Below are 22,059 nucleotides of genomic sequence, written 5' to 3' on the forward strand. Positions count from 1 at the left end.
TTGGTGTAGTGTGTGCGCGAGTGTGTGTTGCACCAAGCGTTTACCTGATGTCCTCCTCGTTCTCGGGGAAGCTCCAGTAAGCGATGCGTAGCTGCAGCTGCTCTGGGACAGGAGGGTAGACCTTCTCCACCACCTCGAAGGGGATGTGGAACGCCACCTGCTTGGCAGACAGCTCCACCAGGGGGATCACTTGTCCATCTGGGAGAGCAGAGGGGAGAAGAGGAAAGGATTCATCAAACCGAATGGAAATGGTGTAACTAGGCTTTCGTGGAAAATTAGGGAGAGCAAAAGATGGCAGGCGAGAGCGAAAGCCTGCCGAGAAAAGTGCAGAGTTGGCAATTCTCTGGCCCCTTATTGAGAACACATTGGTCGGCTGTGGGGGGAGGGGGATTTGGGGCTCACTTTCCTGCCCCCCCCACCCCCACCTCAGGCCTACCCTTCGCCTGCCATCGCCCATATATGGAGGAAAGCAGGCAGTCTAAATAATACCATCATGTACTGGGATGGCTGTGGTTCAGATGGTTAGGAGCCATGGTAAACCCATGGAGGACAGGGGTGGGGGCTGTTTTGACACGCTGACAAACCCAATGTGAACGTTGTGTGGCTTGGCACGGTGTTACAACACCAAAAACGCCTGCATTCTTAATGTAAGCTATTCAATTCCGGCCTAAAGAGGAAGTTTGCAGAAACATATTTATGAGAAAGCGTATTTAAGATGGAGGTGTTGTACAAGTTTCGGTGTTATTTCGTGACTTCAAGCTCAGCTCTCAACCGTGTTATGAAAGTAGGACAGCTGCCAAGCAGGCAAGTGTGTGTGAGCCCAGGAAGGGTTTGTGTTTCCTGAGAGGTCCTGAACCCACACACACACACAGAGAGAATGTGCACTCACTTCATGCTGGAGGTAGCAGCTCTATGACAATGGCTCCCTCAAAATACCCCCCCCACCCCCCAACCAAAACATACAATAACCCTGAGACTAATAGATAGCCGCGTTTATACAAAACAACAGAGAAATAACAGGTGATCTTATCTCAGAAAACAAGTGGTACATTCATATAAAAAACAAAGTGCCACTTGGTCAGATGGTGGAATAATAAACAAAAAAAAATGTGCACCCAGTTTTGGCCAAAAAAGAGAGGACTAAAAAACTCAATCATTTGCAGCTCAGTCTGGCAGTCTAATTCATCAGGGAGACGTATGCTAACGAAGATCCATGAGGCAACGCCGCTGTAATCCTCACAGCCGTCGCGGTCCTAAATGTAGGATCCATATTTTAGGGGTTGATGCTAAATAGAGGCAAACACTTGACTTTTTTTGTCACAGGTAGATTAGTCTTTCAATAATTGATGGTGAGCTATTTATGTAGATCAAGAGCTAGAGTTGTACTTGAACTAGACTAGTTCTACTGTCTCGTTGTTTTTGTGACAATGACAAATAAAGTACTTTGAACTACAGTTGGATGAAGAAACTTTCCCCCCAAAATTAAAATGGCATGTTTTATTTTTTATATAATCAGTGTCTTCTGAAAATCGATATGCATGTGTCAGATATGTGAATGAGACAATGAAGTTCATTGCAAAGAGCGTGCAAGTGCATTTACAGGGATCATTTAAGGCCAGGAGCCAAGGCTCAATGGTAGACTGCTACTGCCACAACCGTCAGGCTGCCTTCATGCTAACAGCCTCCTCACATCTCCTCTCGCTCACAGCCGTCCTTCTCACAACTCCCAGCTTCTCCCTGGGATGACAAATGCTTCTCAGTCCTGTGATAGGGATGATTACTGCGCCTAGTTCAGCCTCCAGCCAAACAAGATGTTGGGCTGGTAAACAACATCTAAATGACCTGGTGCCTATTCGACCGAGCGTTACTTTACACACTGGCGTTTCAAACTCGATGCCTCTTTGCTGGAAGTAACTTGAAAGGAAAGTGAGTAGGCATACTGGAATTGTGTTTACCAATTCAGCGCATTGCAATGTTTACAGAACTTGTGCGACACAAACGTTTGTTTGGAAAACTGGAAATAAAGGAAGATGAAACGTTTGGCGCGTACATTTATTCAAGCTTACTTTTGCCACTTGGCGTAGGTGTTAGTTCTATAGCAACAGATTGTGATGCGGCATCTTCTTTTCCTTCTTTTTCTTTTAGTCATTCTACAAACTGGAGATCTAACCAATCATGACCTGCCTCTGTGATCTGCCCCCGTGTCCATGTTGCTGCCTGCAACAGTATAGACAGAAAAGAGAAATAGAGAGTGAAAGACGAAAGAGAGAGATAGCAAGAGAGAGTGAGAGTGGAAAAGAGAGCGGGGGGGGGGGGGGGGCAGCTAGTAACAGGGTCTTACAGAGTTCATGTTGCCAGCCAGTCACTGATCGCTTTCTGGAGACTTAACTTCTGACTGACCAATCACACGGCAGCATGAGGGGGGGCACGCACACATTCAAACAGCTGTTCCATTGTAGCCAGACCGGCTACAATTTATTACCCTACTTAATAAACAGAATCTACAGGTGGCTAATCTACACTGTATCTAACAGCTTCTATACCATTCTGCATTGAGCCACCGACAGCAATCGTCATCGAGGAGGGGAAATTAAATATTTTGTGCTTTTAAATCATTTGGTGCATGTGTGGACATTTGGGTGTTGCAAATTCATAAAATAGGGGGGTTTACTTTAGATTGCTAAACCACAACCCCCTGGCCTGAAGTAGGCCTCGCTGGTGACCTGGGACAAAGACAAAGCCCTTCATACAGCCCACAGCTGACTGTGCTCCTCCCAACCCCCACCGCGTCTTCTACCCAAACACTACCGACACACACAGCCTCCCCTCCTGAGGAGCCTCTCTTCTAACTCATAATAAACTGCTCTCTGCCCCCCCCCCCCTCCCCTAGCCAGCTTAGTTGCCAATAACTCCCCAGTCCGCCTTCTCTTGTAAAGCCAACCTGCGGGACTAAACCTCTTGCCTGAAGCAAACCCCCCCCCCCCTCCCCATACACACACAGATACAAACAGACACAGAGAGACACAAAGAGAAAGAAAGAGACAAAGAAAAAGAAAGAAAGAAAGAAAGAAAGAAAGAAAGAAAGAAAGAAAGAAAGAAAGAAAGAAAGAAAGAAAGAAAGAGAGAGAGAGAGCTCACAAACCAAACCTCACCTGGACTGACAGATCATTGTCAAACGTATTCGCCAGGCAAATTGTGAAATCATTATGAAGTAGAAGGGGGATCATCAGTAAGAATCCTTACATTTTGAGTTATGTGAAAGTAGATTAATCCATGGTATGATTCGAAAAGTGTTATTGGTTAAAGAATCGGAGATTTGCTTTGCTGCCAATAAACTAATGTGTACATCAGTGACATCACTGCCAATAAATCTAATGGAGAATCAGTGACATTTGCAGCAGCACCTGCCCTCTTCTTGGCACAATGTTCTGAGTTCAGAGGCCTATCTAGAAAATATTCTGCAGAATAGCATGAGCTGTTGTGTACTGACAACAAACGGTTTCAGAAAGCAGGTTTGCTCCCTGGGAGCTCTAGGATGGTTTTGACAGCAACATTTTGTCAACATGAAGAGCAATACATTTTACCCTGACTTTATGTCACAGATGCAACGCATTTATATAGTTATGTGATAATATATAACTTAATTGGTTGGTTAAAGACAGACCTGAATGTGACCTGGATACGTCTTAGGTAGAAATGACAGAACATCTGTTGGCCATCGCAACTTTTTGCATCACTCTCATCAAGGACCCTTCTTGGGTAAATTCAAGTGGAACAAGGGATAAAGAGTCTCTGCGTGTGTGTAATATTTACCTTTGATTTTTACTGTTGGTGAATTAGGACCCGCAGATTGTTTCCTCCATCCCCTCCAGTTTTGACACAGGCTCTCTGCCTCAGATATGAAGGAGCAGAGAGAGTCCTCTTCAAACCGGTCAGAATCTTCGAAGGAGAACCTTTCCCCGTCTTCCCACTCGGCGAACATTAGTTCCATTACATCCACTTTTCAGAAGTCAAGATTGACGAGCTACAAGGGCCAAGGAGTCTCTTAAAAAAGGCAGGAAAAGGGCTAATTTTGTCCCGAACTGACAGCGAGCAGATGCGAAACACAACTTCTAGTCTCTAGTAAACGTTGGGGGAGGGGTGGCCGAAACCAAAACACTGCTGAACGCGCTCTGTAGTCTAGTCTTGAAGGCTAGCTACTTGGTTAAAATAAATGTATGACATATCCCAGCACAGCTTTTTCTAATACCGGCAGGCTACCGACTCAAAAAATGTGGAATGAACATTCGATGTTTAAATGACAAAAAAACAAAAGCCGTAGGGTGATCGTCAGCCATATATCTGAGTCAAGGTGTCCATGTCATCGGGTAGTTGGTTATTTGTGCCTTTACAAGTAGACCTACGCAAACTGGAGAGAGTTGGACTCAGAAGACACTTTTCCTTGTGTATCGAAGAGACAACCCCCCACTCACAAGAAAGTGCCCATGGCTGCTGAGTGGAGAAATGTTAATAGGTTTATGTCTCGGGCCATGTTTCATCAATACATTTGTTTGTTTGTGAATTTCTACTTCTGGGCAAACAGTCAATGCAATGAATGACAGCTAGCTATCTACTTTTAAAATAAAATCTACTCAATGACATCAACTTGATTTCCTCCATTCCTACGCCTGCCGTCTGTTCTTGACCACTCAGCTGTGGAACCCACAGCCTATCTCGAGACAACAGCCCGTACAGTGTGTTCTAATAGGTAGCAAGCCAACTGTGTTCTTTTATATCTATATTTTACATTGACTGAAAACACCCTACCAGTGTGTTGAAAAACATCTAAATACGGCTCATATTCCTGCCAGCAATCTTCCTCCCTTTGTTCGACATATACTTCTCATCTAGCTACATGCATTAGCTGGCTAACTGGCCAATGCTAACTAGTTAGCCAGCAAGCAAGCTAATCTTGCATTGACAACCAGTGATGAAGCTAGCTAGCTTGCTAAACTAACAAACATCTTTTTAAATTGAAGGATATCGATTGTCATTGGCCACAAATGTCATAAAATGATTTTCTTTCAACGGCTAAGGCTGAATAAATGATAGTTATTAGATATAAACTGACTGGTAGCCGTGTTTGGATACCCTTGGTACTAATCCGAGTCAAAGCTTCACGGCAGTCGCTCCAACGAGGGGTTTGTTGTTTGTTTACAGTGACATCTTTAAATATCTACCCACTCTTCAAACTTGATGTTTTACACGCCACTTACTCGAATAGGTCTTCAGCTATGGTGCTCTGGTTGTTATGCATTTGTTCGTATGCAAACCTGTGCTAATAATACCTTCACTCGAATGTATTTCCTTTGTATTTTCCAGTAGAGCTCTCGCTTGAGCCCCGGCCATACGGCTTCCGAAGAGTTCTCGCCCGGAAATAACGAATAGCCTATTTTGTTTCCCTGACAGAAAAACCGGTTGTCCTACCGTCCTAAAGCAACGTCTTTAAGCCTTCCAGCGACACTGGGGTCCCCCCAAAATTATCTCAACAATCCCCTTCTGCCCCACTCTCTCCGGTCGGGAAGATGGCTCTTCTACTCTCGAAGGCTTCAGCGAGCTTGTCGCCTCCTCTATCAGCTGATTGCAACTTCCGCCTCACGTCAGTAGCTCACTCCCTCGCTTGTTGTATGTAAACCAAGCAGTTTTTTCATTTGTCTTTACACATCATCCATAAAAAGTACAAAAGACGAAAACGTTGTTAATTAGATAAAGTTCGATAATTGTAAGCTTTTTTATGGGCTATATCAAGTTATTCAACTGTTCCAGCACTACTGCCATGTAGAGCTAGCTTACATTTAGCAGACGCTCTTATCCAGAGCGACTTACAGTAAGTATTCCCCCCGAGGCAAGTAGTGTGAGGTGCCTTGCCCAAGGACACAACGTCAGTTGGCATGACCGGGAATCGAACTGGCAACATCGGATTACTAGCCCGATTCCCTCACCGCTCAGCCACCTGACTCCCCTCCGATGTGTCGGCTCCTTCCAAATATTCAGAACACATTAGACTAAGTTGTAAAGCTGTCAATTATTATCCATAGACTGTAGCCCAAACAATATCTTTTTGCAAAGACCCTAAGGGCAGCAATAAGTGTCACTGGAAAGAGTTGTAATTCTTATCATTACATGTGCCAAAGTGGATGGAAGTATTTTGACCGAGCTCCTCTTGTTTTCAACAATTTAATCAAATCTTTGAAGAGTGGATGAGGGCACAAGAGGTAACAACCATCTGGAGTTAAATGCACCACAATAAGGTCTCAGAAGTTGCCAGAAGTTGTTTTTACACAAGATTGAGGATCTTGTCAAAAGGCTTAAGACAGTGGTTGAGCCTGTACAATTCATCATCATCATTGATTTGATTTTCTCCTGGTAGCTGTCTGTACCAATTGATAGTTTGTTTTTGTGCTGGCCTCAAATCAGATACCGGAACCGACTTGACAATTAACTCAATTATGCTTTTTGCCATCAAGAGAAGAAGCCAATGTCTTTAAAGAAACACATTTTCACTACTTACATTAAACAATAAATGATAAAGGTCAAACTATGTTGTGCTTGTAAGACTACTGAATGACAATATGCCACAGCTTCTTAACAAATGTGGTTGTTTTTCAAGACATGTATACAATTCTAAAATTGAAATATTTAATAAATGTAATGTATTGTGCCTGAGGCACTCAGTGAGCTACTGCAGTGGGGGTGCAGGTCATAATGTAATGTTAGGATAATCCTCATAAAAGCATTACATCATTTTCCATGCTTCAAAGCTCCAGTAGCACTCTATCAATGCCAAGATGTCCATGAGGAGAGAGGGCTGTAGGAAAATAGCCCTTTGACATGAAGGTCTCTTATGGGTACTGTATGTCTCAAGCAGGGAAAGGGATACTTTACTCCACACAATATTAGACTGAGAAACATAAATGTTGATATTTTATGGCACCACTCATAAAAACAATTTCAGTTATATACATCATATACTTACAGTGCAAGAGTATGTGGTGAGATACTGTATGTATGGATTAGTATTCTGGAAACTGATTAAAACCCTTTCAGTCAAAAAGAGAATTCCATCTTACTTACATCTGTCTTTCTTAATAGGTTAGTATGGCACAATTGAAAAGAGCTTAATCTCACTCATTAAGACCACGTCTAAAACACTTCATTTTAAATAAACAGAAAACTATTATAATCTTGAACAATGCCACCCGGATCTTTAGGGCGTTCTCGGATCACATCCTTATTTTTTGTCCAAATATTGTGTGACGAAGCAACTGTCATGTAAGACTTAACACAAAGCATTGTTTTTGACAAAATGTCATTAAAAGCTCTAAGACAATCTGTCAAACAATACATTTTGAATTAATGTAAAGAAAACATTCCATAAACAGGTGTTATCATGTTAGCCAATCATTTTATGTAAAGGTGAGCGCTGACCTGAATTGTCCAAAGTCAGGTTTTGGAATCAGTGTTTTGCGTAATGCAGTCTGGTGCCACGGACCTATGAATTAACTATCTAGAACAGGCACAGGTCTGGTCGTCATAACATGTTCAAGTTTCAAATCCCCTCGTGGAATGTGATCAGGTGAAACTATAAGCAAAGGTTTCTATTGAAATGTAGAGCTTAGTAAATCTGTAGGTTAAACAAGAATGATAAGAAGATTGCATTAACCACTGGTAATTGCATTGCAAATGATAAGTAAACGATTCATTCCTCAGGGCTCTCAAGTCTCACACATTTGCCATGAGACTCATTTCAACCATTTCTCACGCAACACCTTGTATATCTCACGCAATTGAACCATTTCTCACACTAAGAAGGGATAACTTGTCCCGCCATATACAATTAATGGACGAGGCACAGACATACTGAGGGAAGATTTCTGCCGAGTTGATAGTTGTCTCGAGTTAAACAGAGTTAAATTCCACCTACCAGCCAATCAGAAACATCCCCCATCCTCATCGCCGGAATTTCTGTACCCAAATGTTGACAAGTATGGTAATCTCACGTCAAACTTGTGATCGAACTTCAGAGCCCTGATTCTACTATCAGGTGATTTAGATCTTATGACAGGGAAGCTGACAGGATACACACAAATGTCCACACACACACCGATTTCTTGTAATACTGAAAGGAAAAACTGGTAACCAGTAGACAGACACACATACGTTATAAGTATTGTAAGCCACATGGTTGTGCATATAGCCTACTAGGCCACGCTTTACATCCAAGCCAGTGGTGTTGTACCAAGAACAGCTTGATTTTTGGTTTCAATTGCAAGTCACGCATCCTAAGCATGCACACCTGGAATGTTCCTGAAACAATACAATATAAGCAACATGTCTGTATTCACTGTCCATATACAATCTTGTACCCAACAGCACTCCACTTGACTCTTCAAGACATCAACTCATAATAATCTCCCAATTGAAACCATTCATTGGCTTTGGCCTGCGCAAAAATACTGTCTTTAGTTACAGTGCAGCCGTGTTCAAGTGTAATCAAATGGCATGCATTCTAGTGCAATGTCATTCATATACAGTCATTATTTCCTTATTTCCATTAGGCCTCTTACATTTGAAACTTTGGTGGCTCAAATGCAGTGGAAAACTCCCTCTATTGAGAACATGAACAACACCATATACAGTACAAGCTTCCCCAAGTGAGGGCAAATAAAAGAAACAACTGAACATGAGAGCTCAGTTGGATGTGCAACTTTGGGATAAGGTCCAGTAACAGATACCGGGATGCCCTCCCCCTTTCCTCCCATCCTCGACAACACTGATTATCCAATGGCAACGTCAGTTCTTGCTGGGGTTGTTGGTGACCTGCTCTATCCATCGTGTGAACCTGCTGACCCTCGTGTACACCCCTGGAAACGAGGGGTCACCACAGCCGTGACCCCAGGAGATTACCCCCGTTAGGACCCAGCGGCCCCCCTCTCCCTGGCAGACCAGCGGACCCCCACTGTCGCCCTGGCAACTGTCCACACGTCGGCGGTCTGACAGGCTGCCGGCGCACAGCATGCGGCTGGTGAAGCGCTCTCCGTAGCGCTTCTTGCACTTCCAAGATGGCAGCAGAGGAACCCAGGCCTGCAGCAGGGTACGAGAGTATTCTGAATCTAAAAGAGACGAGAAAGAGAGGCTGAGGTATTGACAGAGGTAAATAAAGAGGGGGGTGTTTGTGTGTGGCTTGGGGGCGGGTGGGGGTGCAATAAGAAAGATACACAAGAGAGATGAATAGAATCTAAAACAGGTTGAAATATCAGTACATTCTTTGCAGATAAAAACGTGAAAGCGTGAAAGAATCCAAATGAATGTGCATAAGTTCAATAATTCCTCCAGGGCTGTGCCAACAGAGTTACTAGTACCTGTGATGCCCCACCCGGTGATAATGCAGGCAGCCGGCCTCTTGCCCCACTTGTTTCCTGATGCCGGCAGGCAGGCTGCATTGGTGTGTGGGTTGAATGACACACAGTTGCCTTCAGTGCCTTTCAGGCGCAGCAGGGCTATATCATACTCCCAGCCCTTGCTGTGGTATTTCCTATGGATGACGATGCGCTCCGGGGACAGGCTACGTTCAAAGTCATCGCGCTCCTCCGTGTGGTAGTCCCCCAAGCGCAACACGTAGCGCGAGGGGTCATGGCCAAACCTGGTGGGGGAAAAGGTGGAGGATAAAGAAAGCAAATACAGGAATTAAAGGACAGAGGAAGTAGTCCATCTGAACAGAATACTCCCAAAATGACCGGATAAATATGCACCGCATAACCAATCAAATCAAATTTTCTACAACGGTTTTCAAGACGTTTTCATCTTGATGGATGCAGTTCTGTCATGAAACACTAGGTGTCCCCCTCTCCCACCTCTTGAAGCAGTGAGCAGCTGTGAGAACCCAGCAGGAGTTAATGAGGGTGGCACCGCACAACGGATGGTTCCCTTTCGACTGGGACTTGAGCCACAGAGACACCTGCCACGGCCAGTCTCCCCTAACACAGGAGAGGAAGGAGGATCGTTTTAGAAGTGATGTACCGTATGATGTCAACTGACAACGTTCAGGGTTGTGTGTGTGTGTGTGTGTATCTTAGTGTTGGCTCATCTCTCTCTGTGTGTGTGCTTTTGTCATCCGGTATGTCTTACCTGAGGGACTTGTCCCCCCCTATGATTCTCCTCCTCCGTCGCTGTGTGTTGGGCCTCAGGCCGCAGGTCTGTGTGACGATGGCGCCGTCGCCCACCGTCTCAGGGACATAGTCACAGATGACCCCCGCGTCCTCGCTGTGCCTGCAGTCGTGGGCGTCCTGTCCCTCCGCAGGACACTCTCCCAGGGACATCTCAGCCCCAGAGCACCTCACATTATCCAGGTGGATTGGCCCCCGGCCCTCTCCGAAATAAGCCATGGAGCGTGCCTTGGATACACCACTGAGGAACAGACATCATTGGGACCATTGAGGAGCCGATATCAGACACAACACTGACTCGCTCAAAGCCCCAGACATGACGCCCTGTAAAGATGGTGGTTTGGCTGTGACATACGATAGGAGGTATGCTTATTGACAAGAGGGAGTGTGTGTGTGTGTGTGTGTGTCTATATTTACATAAAGCCCAGCTGTCTGCACACCACGGCGGCGTTGATGTCATTCCAGCCGTCATCACAGACGCTCCCCCACTGGCCGTTCAGGAACACCTCCACTCTGCCCTCCTTCCTGCTCTCGCCCGCTACCAAGCGCACCAGAGGACCTGGGCATGCACAATAACAAACACAACCCTTCAGGAACAATGGGAAATATATTTTTTCCCAAAATGTGCCAGTGTCAAGTTTAATAGGATGTAAAAATTCCAAACGACAGTTTTTGAGGTGGGTTAAGTTTGTAAATAACTTCATGGGAAAGATGATTCAAATGATCCCCTTCAACCCTAACTCTACCAAGGGTAGGGTTTTTGCTATTGCACCTGTTGTAACACTGTAGGTACTGTATGTTGATCTACACTGCACTTTACTAATCTAATTGAAAATGTCTTCTAATGTTGTAATTGACATATGTCGTTGCCACACGTGTTATATACACTTTTGCATGTGGCTTTGAAAATTCATCTATGGAACGTGTCATCGGGATGTCCGAAAGGGGAGCGAGCAGTGGGCCGTACCAACCTGTAGACGGGGGCGGCCCTCGTATCTCGTTGGTCTCCCCCCCCCTCTCGCAGCGCACCCCGACGTCCTCGCTGTGGGAGCAGTCGTGGCGCCCCCACTCAGCGTGGCTGCAGGCCAGCAGGGTCCCCTCTATGCCCTTACACTGCACCTCGTCCAGTAGGATCATCCCTGCGCCCTCCCCGTACACCCCGTCCGGGGCCACCTCCGCCCGTCCTCTGATGGACGAGACATGACATCACTACTCATTTCACAACAGTAGTACACTTTCTCCTTGGTGCAGGGAGTCCTGCAGTCCTGCCTTTTTACAAGTGTGTTTATTGGAACTCACTGTTAACCAGGGTTGTGGCGGGGTTTGTGTGTGACTGTAAAGTGAGCTGACGTTCTCTAGCCCCACCTGAAGCCGAGCTGTCGACACACCACCTGAGCGTTGGTTTCTGTCCAGTTGTCGTCACACACCGTGCCCCAGTCCCCAGAATGGTACACCTCCAAACGACCTTCCCAGGGGCTGTCGGCCCCCACCAGGCGAACCACACCGTCTAAAACGCGATGTCTGGGTCAGTGTGTGAGTATGTGTGTGTGTGTCATACTGGCCCTGTGTGTGTCGTGTTCCAGCCTCACCTGTGTAGGGGTTGCAGGACACACCAGCATCCTCCATGTGATCACAGTTGTGTTGTTCCCAGTTGTTGTGGGGACATTCCTCCAGGGACAGCTCATTGCCTGTACATTGCACCCCATCCAGGAATATAGGCCCAGAGCCCTGGCCAAAGTGAGCCCATGTCCACGCCTTTGGCACCCCTCTGGACAGTGGACACACACACCCATACACTAAAAACACACAATTCCATAAACAGTATTCATGAATCTGTTGATATCGTACATGATGCTGTGATCTCACATCAAAATGGACACTTCCCTAAAACATGTCGTATATCTGCTTGAATGCTCCCCAGCTCAAAATAGTCAGTGTAATGGGGACATCAATGATTCATGAAAGTGTGTGAGAGTGTGTGCTTACACAGATAGCGAGAGAGAAACAGAGAGATGAAGTGAGTGTGTGTTTGTTTTTGTGTGAGTGTGTGTATCTCTGAACTGCTAGAACTTCCCTGTGGATTACAATCTTTATCTTCCTGAGAAGCCTGGCAACCTGCTACCACAGTAGGATGACATCAGAACGATTCGAATCAGGTGCTTCCTATTCCCTCCCAAAGCGACCACCCCAAACACTGATCAAATATTCATGCCTTCCATCCATCTATATTATTAATACTGTTTCACTCAGTGAGAATGTCACTGTGTAAATGAAGTCTATTCTAGCCAGAGTGCATTCTACCTTGGAAGAGTAGCCCACAAGGAGGGTCGAGTACACAATTCTGGCAACCCTGTGTTGTTTGTACACAGTCACAATGAATCTTTGGATAAAGATTGAGACTCAGGTCCAAATGAAATCATTAGATAATAAGAGTATCCTAATCACATGACCATGACTAGTTTTATTTCCTAGTTTGGTCAGTAGGTTAAATTATATTTTAATATTGACATTTTGTATCAAGGCTTACCCCAACCCCAGCTGCCGACACACCACCTCTGCATTGACGTCATCCCATTGGTCATCACAGATGGTCCCCCACCTCCCGTCATGGTACACCTCCACACGGCCCTCAAACTCCTCCAGTCCGCCCACCAACCTCAGGGGGGCGCCGTTGCCTGATGAAGACAGCAGACACTGACAGTTACTGGGCAGGTGACTCTGAGTGCTTATGTTATGCCCTCATGGCAGCAAATGTTCGTCTCAGTTGCCACATATTGCCTCTACGAATGCAACCTAACAACATAGCATGATGATAAATAAAGCAACAAAAATTCAAGCAACCTAAGGCAAGCGTGGTGACCCCTAACCCCAGCTGTGTCTGGTTCAAAGCTGCGCAGAGTCACTGGAAACTACCCCAGCTATGTCAGAGATGCGGGAAAAGAGCGAGGGGGATCTGTTATCCGAGTTGAGTATGCAAAGAGCCCAGGCAAAACACGTTGCAGGGGAGGTGATAGGATGTGTGTCTCTGTATGTTGCGTGTGTATATGTGTGTGTGTGTGTGTGTGTGTGTGTGCCCCCCCAGGACCCCTGTCCTGCCCCCTGGTAGGGCCTCGGGGTTCTCAGATAGCTCTCTCCCTCCTAATGTTCCAGACTAAATAATTCACTTCAGCTATGCTAAATATACCTACCCTACAGTAAGCCCGTTCTACCAGTCTCTCACACCACGTTGCCCTCACGCACGTACTCAAATCCACACACATGCACATATATAACCACACAGACACGGCACGCACGTGCCTCAAGTAAAGCCTTTCTCAGGCGTACATTCTTTGTACACGCAAACAAAAACAGCACTAATCTCTCATACGCAATCGGATAACATTTCTGCTGCCCTTTTGGGGATGGCTTGACGCATGTGTGGTAGGAGCCATGAGAGTATGCATGCGAGGTCAGAGCGCAGCGCTCTAAAATTGTGGAAGGTGTGTGCGTGGCAGTGCACGTGTGTATGTGTTGACATGATGAACGTGACGATTGGGAAGATTTGTTTCCCATTTCACCTCCTTCTACATGTCCAATACTATTAACTATATACAGATAGGATCAAGTACATATCCTCGCAGTAAATGTTTTTGTTGCACATGTAGTAGGAGATCTTTACACCGCCCACGGCTGTTCTACTTTCTCACACTCTCTTACCCTCAGGTACAGCGCACACCACCCCCGCCTCGTTGCCATGGTTGCAGTCACTAGTGACAAACTTCCTACTCCTGCACTCTAGAAGAGTGTTTTCGTTGCCACGACAGCCAAGGCGCTCGTAGTGGAAGAGTCCGGAACCAGGCCCAAAGTAAGAGTGCTGGAGCGCCGTGCCGATCTCTCTGAGGACGAAAGACGGAAAACGGGACAGTCAGGCCGACAGTTTCCAGACTTCCAAGTATGCTTTTGTTTCCCAACAATTTCGACAGTTGCAAAACTGTCACGGCTCACACATAAATGCATCATGCCGACATGTACACACATATACGATTACGATGGAGGCAATAAGGCTCACCCAAAGCCAAGCTGTTTGCAGATGACACTTGCGTCGCGGTCTGTCCAGTGCGTGTCACACACTGCCCCCCACTGGCCATTTAGGTAAACCTCCAGACGACCACTCTTAACAGACGAGCCACCTATTAACCTGGCTGCACCTGGAGAGGAGGAGGATAGGAGAGGTGAATAGAAGAGAGGAGAAGAGAGGCAGTATTGAGCCCAGTCCCAAAATGTGTAAAAAGACAGTCTAGACAGGATTGAACTGTCTCTCCCAGCCATCAGAAACTGACAGGAGACTGTGAGTTAACATTTTAACAAAAAAATCAACAGCCTACCATGCTGCCAGTCTAGGCAATCATAGCCTATGATTATCCTGGATAATTGCACAGACTGGCCTTGATTAGTGGGCTTGGTGTCTCACTGGTGTCAACACTTGACTAAATATTTCATACTTCATATCTGACAAGTAGGTGAGATGAACCCACGGCACTAGACATACATGCAAAAACACATTCAAACAAGCAAACACACACACAGGTAAAAGTAACCCATTTGAAAGAGAAAGCTTGGATGTAAACAGTGGCAGACAGATAATCACACGCAAACACAGATGCAGCTCAACACATTTCAACACCGTTGTATTGCCTCAGGGCTGCCACTTACAAACACACCCACGGACGTTGTAACACACACACACACACACACACCAGGTGCTGACAGGTCACTACAAAGCCAGGAGGTTGGCTAATGGACAGACAGTTACAGAGTCCCTGAGGAGGCGGGATCACAATGTCAGCAGCCTAATGGATAGGACGGAAAACACGGGGGGAGGGCCTGAACGTTTGACAGACATGCGGCCAGGCTATATTGAGGGGCAGACAGACAGAGAACACACCCGACAGCCATATGAGCCAGCCGAGCACAAAGACAGGCACAGACAGACAGACAGACAAGCACAGAGACAGACAGACAGACACATGGCAGGATAGACACACACACACACATGTATTTAAAGAGCATTAAACACAGAGACATGGATACGTCCTGCCAGAGACAGAAATCCATACTGTGAGGAGAAACTCTAGTAAGCTTGTGTGGAGGACCCCCTCGAAGCCAAAACACTGCACCTGAAAGCACTTTAGGTTACCATACATTTTCACAGCTCTTGATTTACCGGATAGAATTGCTTAAAAAAAAATGAGATAAGTGTTTTTCTCAAGAATTCAATGAAACACACATAGCTATTGTGACCGCATAGTAACCTATTGTTTGAATAGCTTGGTGTAAACAACAGGAAAATCCCCCCAGGATAATGTTCCATTAGGTTTGATAGGATTCGTAGCTAACAAAAGACAACAACAAGATCTAGGCCTGCCTGTGAAGGCCTAGTTCATAAAGAAAGATTAACTGAAATGTGATTTGTCTTGGAGAGTATCGTTGAGCATTTATTTCATAAAAAAAAAAAAAAATAGTTATAAAGGGTTTTCATAGTATAATAGGGACTTATAGGAATAATACAAGTCAATACACAAATATAATGTGCACTAAGGGTTCAAAGTTAGCAGTGACAGTGCCTACCACATAGTACTCACCCTGGTGGCAGTCACAGTGGGCCCAGCCGATGGCTCCAGAGCTCTGTCTGAAGAAACACCAGGGGTTGGACTCTCTGTCTGGGTTCCTGCAGTAGCTGTGGTCCCCGAGCCCCCGGCCCGGGTACTGGAGGACGTAGTCTGGAAACTCGGTCCACTTAAGACAGAGCGAGCCCGAGTCGGTCTGGGACACAGAACCATTGTAGTAGCCCAGTTCTGTGAAGCCCTCTGAACAGGAGAGTGGGGCTGGAAATATAAACAAACCTGAGTAAGGCTGTGATCTTATGGAACTGTTGTGCTGTCGGTGTTGGCTATCCATATACAGCTTCTAGTAACAGAAGTGTCACAACAATTAACGTTTTCTTTCACTATGAAGTTGCAGGGTAGTGTTATAATAACCCTTTAGACCTCCAACCCTGTCAATTTTTCTCTCTCTCTCCCCCTTTCCTCCCTCCTATGAGTACCGGGGGAGAGAGAGAGAAAAATTGACAGGGTAGGGAGGCAAGGAGGGGAAGGGATGTGAAAGAGTTAGATGCATTGTGCCACCTGGCTGGTCAAATAGACAGCACTGTGCTGCAGTGCAGAATCCTGGGTAGGAGTATACGCGTTGGTCTACTTTGCTGAGTCACAGAGCGTGGCACACTACCTCAACACAATGTGGAGACAGAGAGAGAGAGAGAGAGAGAGAGAGAGAGAGAGAGAGAGAGAGAGAGAGAGAGAGAGAGAGAGAGAGAGAGAGAGAGAGAGAGAGAGAGAGAGAGAGAGAGAGAGAGAGAGAGAGAGAGAGAGAGAGAGAGAGAGAGAGCGCGAGAGAGAGAATGTGTGTATGTACGTACATGTGTCTGTGAGTGCATATCTGTTGAAATACTAACTTTTTGCATTTTAACAGCACAGCAATCACCATTGAAACAAGTAGAATTAATTTTGCATTGTCTCCTTTCAAAATTAAATGAAATATTGAAACCTATCCTCATCTCTCATGTCAAATGCCCAAAACATAGAGAAAAAAAAGAAATCAACCAAAAGAGGCTTTTGATTCACACTACTCATTCTTGACAGTCACATGAATTTACCATAAGAACATGCTGTGCTCATTGAATCATAAGGGAGTGACAACTTGCATCCGAAAGATCCTGTCTTTTTCAGATGCTTTTAACTGGATTTATACATGCCTCTTTCATTTGGTAAGTGTCTTGGCGAGGACGTGAGCAGAGTATGAGAGAAGATGTCAGAACTCTGAAGGAAATACGTCTTATATGCTGAATAAAACATCCCCCTGACAACAATGGAACAAGTTTTAAGTTCATTTGCAATTCGTACAAGTACAGGCACACTGTCATTCTTGGTTCAGCTCTTCTCGACTGTTTGCTAGTAGTCTAACCTATGACCCACAGGGTTCTGAATCTTAATTCCTTCTTGAATGAATATGTGAGCTAACATTCTTAATAATATCTCCTAAATGAACTTAAATACTATATAAAATAGGTATCCAACTTCTATGTGAATGTGAAAAGTCCAGTGCAGTGACTAGCATTCAAGGTACACTTGTGACGGGTAAAGTGACAGATGCTGACAGCTGTGGAAAGGATGGAGTTGTACTAATGGAGTTGTACCGATACCTCATGAATTGTGTGTGTGTGTGTGGAGGGGGGGAAGGGGTACATTTGAGACACATGAATCTGGTGTGCAGATTGTGTTTTAAAGAGGGGGAGGGTCTGTGGGTTTCATGTAGAGGCCGACCTCTAATAGCTACCAGGCAGAGTTAACACCAAACCTTGTCTATAAAACACATAACCAACACATACACTTAGGAATGTGTCAGTAGGAAAATAATAAATATTATGGTTCCACACAATGTTACCAATCTTAATGTGCCAACACAAGGCTAATGATTAGCATTCGGTGTACTCACGCCAACTTATCAATATTTCTCAGAGGGACGACATTGAGTCTCTCATGTTGGTAAGTGATATTATGCCTGCTATGGCGAGAGGGGTGTGGGGACGTAGAAGAGATGGTGAGGGGGAGTGAGACGTGCTAACAACACTCTGGAAGCCAGGTGCTAAACCCTGAGGCAAGTGGAGGGAAGGAGATATGAGCCCACGGGTCCAGCCAGGACAGACACCCTCTTGTAAAGAAAGTGCATGAGTGCATGTACACGCACACACACAGGCGCACTCCCTCACACACACACACACAGACGCACGCTTTTGTACAGCGGTGGATTAAGCAGCCTCGCGTCCTCGGAGGTGACGCCGCAAGCGGGTAAACATTCACACCTGTGAGGGATCGCTCGCAAATCCACACCCATCCTGCTCGTGCTCTGACCCTCCATCTGTGTTTGCTTGAGGGACTGGCTCACTGCTTTCACACCAGCTGAGAGATTTAAGACTGGAGCAGCTATGCCCAAATTAATGCCAGAGAAAACCTTGCATCCTATTGCTTTTCGTTCAATAGAATTAAGTGTTAAGAGCTGGTTTGGAAACAGCCTGATCGTCCGGTCATCTGTCCAGAGCTCGAGTTAGAAACCTTTACAAACACGGTCAAAAGCTTTTTGTGGGTCAGCGAGTGTCAGGGACCCCCCCCCCCCCCCCTCCCCCAGGTACGGTCAGCTCTTCCTCTGATGTTACATCGTTGAGGCTGTGATTGGCAGGTTCTTGTCTCGACTCCCAGCCTGCATGACTCATCAAACAACAACGTGAGCCAAACGCCTTCTACCGCCTCAGACGCCCGTCTGTCCATTTCCTTTTAAACTAATAGGCATTCGCTCACATTTCAATAATGTATTTTACATTATTCAACTGTATTATGCTACAGCACTCCCTAGGGGCATTGAGTAAAAACATGTGTCTGACAAACGGTGAGACGTGCTTATATTTTTGGGGTACCAAACTGAACTAGAGGCCTCTGAGTCATCACTTACGCTGTGTTTGTTTACTTTCAACTTGCATGCCCTCTACAGGGATTTCACCTACAGTAATTCATTTCCGATGCCCCTGGCCCTCTCACTGGTGATTAATATTTGATATAGTTCACACAGCGAGATGAAGCCAGAGGCAGAAAGGTCATTGGAGTTTCAGAGGAAAGGTTACAGACCATGTTCTGAGGAACATGCCAGACCGGTCGGACCTTGAACAACATGCAGCCACTCTCTCTTCCTCACGCAAACACACGCATGCATCCATGCACACACACATTTACACATGCAAACCCTCAGTGTCTGGTTCCTAAGCGAAAGAAAAGCATACATGTCGGTTATTGCTTGTAATAGGAATGCGATTAACAGTCAAACGGTTTAAGAGTAAGAAGAATATTCCACTGTGTTGCTTTTTTGTTTTGTCCACATTGTATAATAAAAAGCTTTGAGTTCTTGATTCATGACCAAGACTCCATCAATGTAAAAAGTCCCTTTCTGCACAACAATAACAAACTTCACTATGGACAAACTCCATTTTGAGACAAAGACCAGACCAGTACATCTAGGGAGTGGGAGTCAACCACAGTCGTGTCCCTCAGAGCCTGTAAAAGCATTGCATTGTCTAAATAAAGACCCATTTCATTTGCATAAGTGAAAGCCCGAGCATGAGACAATCTAGAAGGAATCTGCCTGAGCATGAACGCTCAGAGCCTGCAGAGCACATGGTGCTCCAAGGCTTAACGTCCTGCCCAGTCTCCATGCCTCTGTCGAGGCATGGAGACGAGGCATGGAGACGAGGTGAAGGGCCCCCAAACCTAAAAACGGGAGGTGAGATAATGTTGTGTCTGTGAGCATATCCCCGGCAGATATTTCCATATATAAAGTACATGATGTATGTGCTTTGTGTTGGTATGATATTACAAGCTAAGGAGACGTGTGGAATGTCATATTTGTAACCATCCAGGACGCTGTGTGATTCCTGCTATTAGGTTTCTCTGTCTGCTGCAGCGGCCAAAGCCGCATGAATTCCAGAGCAGAGCAGTATAGGAAGATAAATCTTGTTATTTTTCTAGCCTAAAGCAGCTTGTTCAAAGCTGTTGGGCCTTTTGAATGCCAGACCATAACATAGCGGCCTTTGGCTGGGGAAAATGTGTTTTTGGACCAAAGAAAAGATTGACATTCATTCCCAAACTTGGCCAAAAAAAGGGAGTGAAGGAGAGAAAATATGACAGGAGAGGGAGTGTAGGAGAGAGAGAATGAATGGAGAGAGAAAGAGAGAAATCTACTTTATCAGACTTATCCTTCAAGTGACCTGAATCAAAAATATAATCTGATTATCTTTAATGTGATGCTTTCCCTAAGGAGAAGACTTGTGCATAGGGGTGTTTTAAAGTGATTGGTATAGTAGAAATTCTTAATGAAAATCTATTAATGCGGTGCCCTTCTGTACTCAGAATGAAAATCCCAAGTTTTGTGTACTCAGAATGAAAATCCCAAGTTTTGTTAACAAATAGGAATGTAACATAGTAAAATGAGCAGAAATAAGTAAATAGATTTTTTTCGTACCTGCACTTTGAAGAGTATTTAAGTAGCCATCTTGGGAGACCTGGAAGACAAATTATGAAATCTATAAGAACTGGTTGCTCTATCCGTCCTTAATGACTAAGCCTCAATGGATGCTTGGCACTGGTTATTAATGGAGCAATCAATGGAATTATCGAGGGGTGGTAATTCACTAGAGCAACTTTATGACACTAACCAAGATCCAATCATTTAAATAAAAATGGCCAATTAGAAGTGATCCGTAGTACTTTGATAGCAATCTGCAATAAAAACTCACTTGAACTCTGGTTCAATAATCGCATGTCTGCCTATAGACGCGCATTAGGGGCAGCTGGCGTTGGTGCTGAAGTGCCTAAAGCAGCGAGCAATTTACCGACATAAAAAAAAAAAATCCAAAGCCATAGAGATCGAATAAGCTCCCAGTAATGACCAACATCTGAAGCAGTTCAGTTTACTGCATCCGAGTGCACAAGAAAAAGTGTTTATAGGCTATTATTTGATTATCCATTAATGACATCATAAATTGAGAGGCTATACGCTACTCGAGAAGGATATTTTGACAGCGTTAAATTAATTTCTTCAACTGATTATTTCACTTGCAATGATGTGATATTGGTTATAACTTTCTGAAGTGCCTTAAGTCGACAACCTAATGAATAGAGACCCCCCAAAATGTTTTCACGTTAAAGCCAGATCAATCTGTGACATAAATGTTGTTCTTCACCTAGGGTAGCCTACATATACTTGATGCCAAGCAACTGCAGTTAACATTGCACTGCAATTAAGCAACGCAACAGTGAATTCACATAATGTTGATAAATCCAGCATACGTTTGTAGTCTATGTTGAATAAAGGTTAAACATTTCACCCCTACTCTGTCACGATTAAATAAGAGCAGAAACATTACGGAGTAGCCTATTCAAGAAATACCCCCCCGTAGGATCATGACACAAACGCTCACATAGCCTACCTCTCCAAAAACCGATAGCAGTAAACACGATGCAATGGCCAGCAAGAATAAATCGTTCACGGCTTTCTTGTCCATGTTGAAAATGTGTCATTGCCCGCTGCTCCTTAACTGACTTCGCTCATTATTGCCTCTGATTTACCGCAAAAAAAGCAGCCTTTGCTTGCTTGGGACTCAGCCCACTGTCAAATCACAGCAAGCTCACCCCACTATGACCATACAAAGTTTACGCGCTGAAGAGGACAATAACGATATTCTTAAAAATGAGTTAAAATGTTTAATCACACGACCAATTTGCCTTAAGTTGGTCCGGCTGCATGCGCACTGGATCCCGATTCCTGTCTATAAATGACGAACACCTCAAGAGGTAGACTCAGTGAAAGCAGACACCAGTGAGAAAGACACCACCGTCTCTCACGGTTTCCGAACGGCGCATTTGTCAGGAATAAATACGCACGCACTGGGCTGCTCCGGCAGAGAGGGGCGTACCTAGTTCAAGCGCACAGGATGGGATAAAATTGTAGGGCAAGGATAATCCTAGATATGAGACTATATAGACTGCATTTACAGCACCAAACACAAAAAAACTGTACTAGCCACTGATTTCACGAGGCGCATTTTTTTGTGGCATTTACGCATTGTCCTCTTATGTGCAAACTGATTGGCATAGCCTAAAATGACTATTGAAATTGTATCACTATGAAAGCTCAAATAATGTGTTTGGAGTGGCATAGCCTACAATGGCATGATTGTGAGGAGGTGACTGACTGAATGGTTACGAAGCAAAGG

The 22,059-nt window shown here is 45.1% G+C and overlaps 2 protein-coding genes across 3 annotated transcripts in view; both read right to left on the reverse strand.

Moving 5' to 3' along the window:
• LOC136942710 (zinc finger SWIM domain-containing protein 8-like) overlaps positions 1-5,565 on the reverse strand; it is a 64,988-nt gene extending 59,423 nt beyond the window's left edge. Inside the window, exons 1-2 of the mRNA XM_067235679.1 lie at positions 3,814-5,565; positions 45-198 (exon numbers count right to left, since the gene is read on the reverse strand). Coding sequence (XP_067091780.1) covers positions 45-198; positions 3,814-3,991 — 332 coding nt within the window. The 5' untranslated portion in view covers positions 3,992-5,565. The remainder of the gene's footprint in view (positions 1-44; positions 199-3,813) is intronic.
• A 1,385-nt stretch (positions 5,566-6,950) lies between these two features.
• Positions 6,951-21,677, reverse strand: si:ch211-51a6.2 (neurotrypsin). Of its 2 annotated transcripts, none has more exons than XM_067236641.1 (14): positions 21,274-21,677; positions 20,307-20,346; positions 15,827-16,069; positions 14,254-14,392; positions 13,902-14,080; positions 12,733-12,880; positions 11,795-11,973; positions 11,571-11,712; positions 11,177-11,391; positions 10,623-10,764; positions 10,168-10,446; positions 9,894-10,016; positions 9,402-9,682; positions 6,951-9,152 (listed from the first exon to the last, which is right to left on the reverse strand). In XM_067236641.1, the coding sequence occupies exons 1-14, from the start codon at positions 21,346-21,348 to the stop codon at positions 8,833-8,835; spliced, it is 2,505 nt and encodes an 834-aa protein (XP_067092742.1). In that variant the 5' UTR covers positions 21,349-21,677; the 3' UTR covers positions 6,951-8,832. The 2 variants fall into 2 exon arrangements, with proteins under 2 accessions (XP_067092742.1, XP_067092741.1); XM_067236640.1 differs by having other exon boundaries at positions 21,265-21,677.
• Between the last annotated feature and the right edge of the window lie 382 nt (positions 21,678-22,059).

The sequence above is a fragment of the Osmerus mordax genome, chromosome 5, assembly GCF_038355195.1.
Source record: "Osmerus mordax isolate fOsmMor3 chromosome 5, fOsmMor3.pri, whole genome shotgun sequence".
Taxonomy (NCBI): domain Eukaryota; kingdom Metazoa; phylum Chordata; class Actinopteri; order Osmeriformes; family Osmeridae; genus Osmerus; species Osmerus mordax.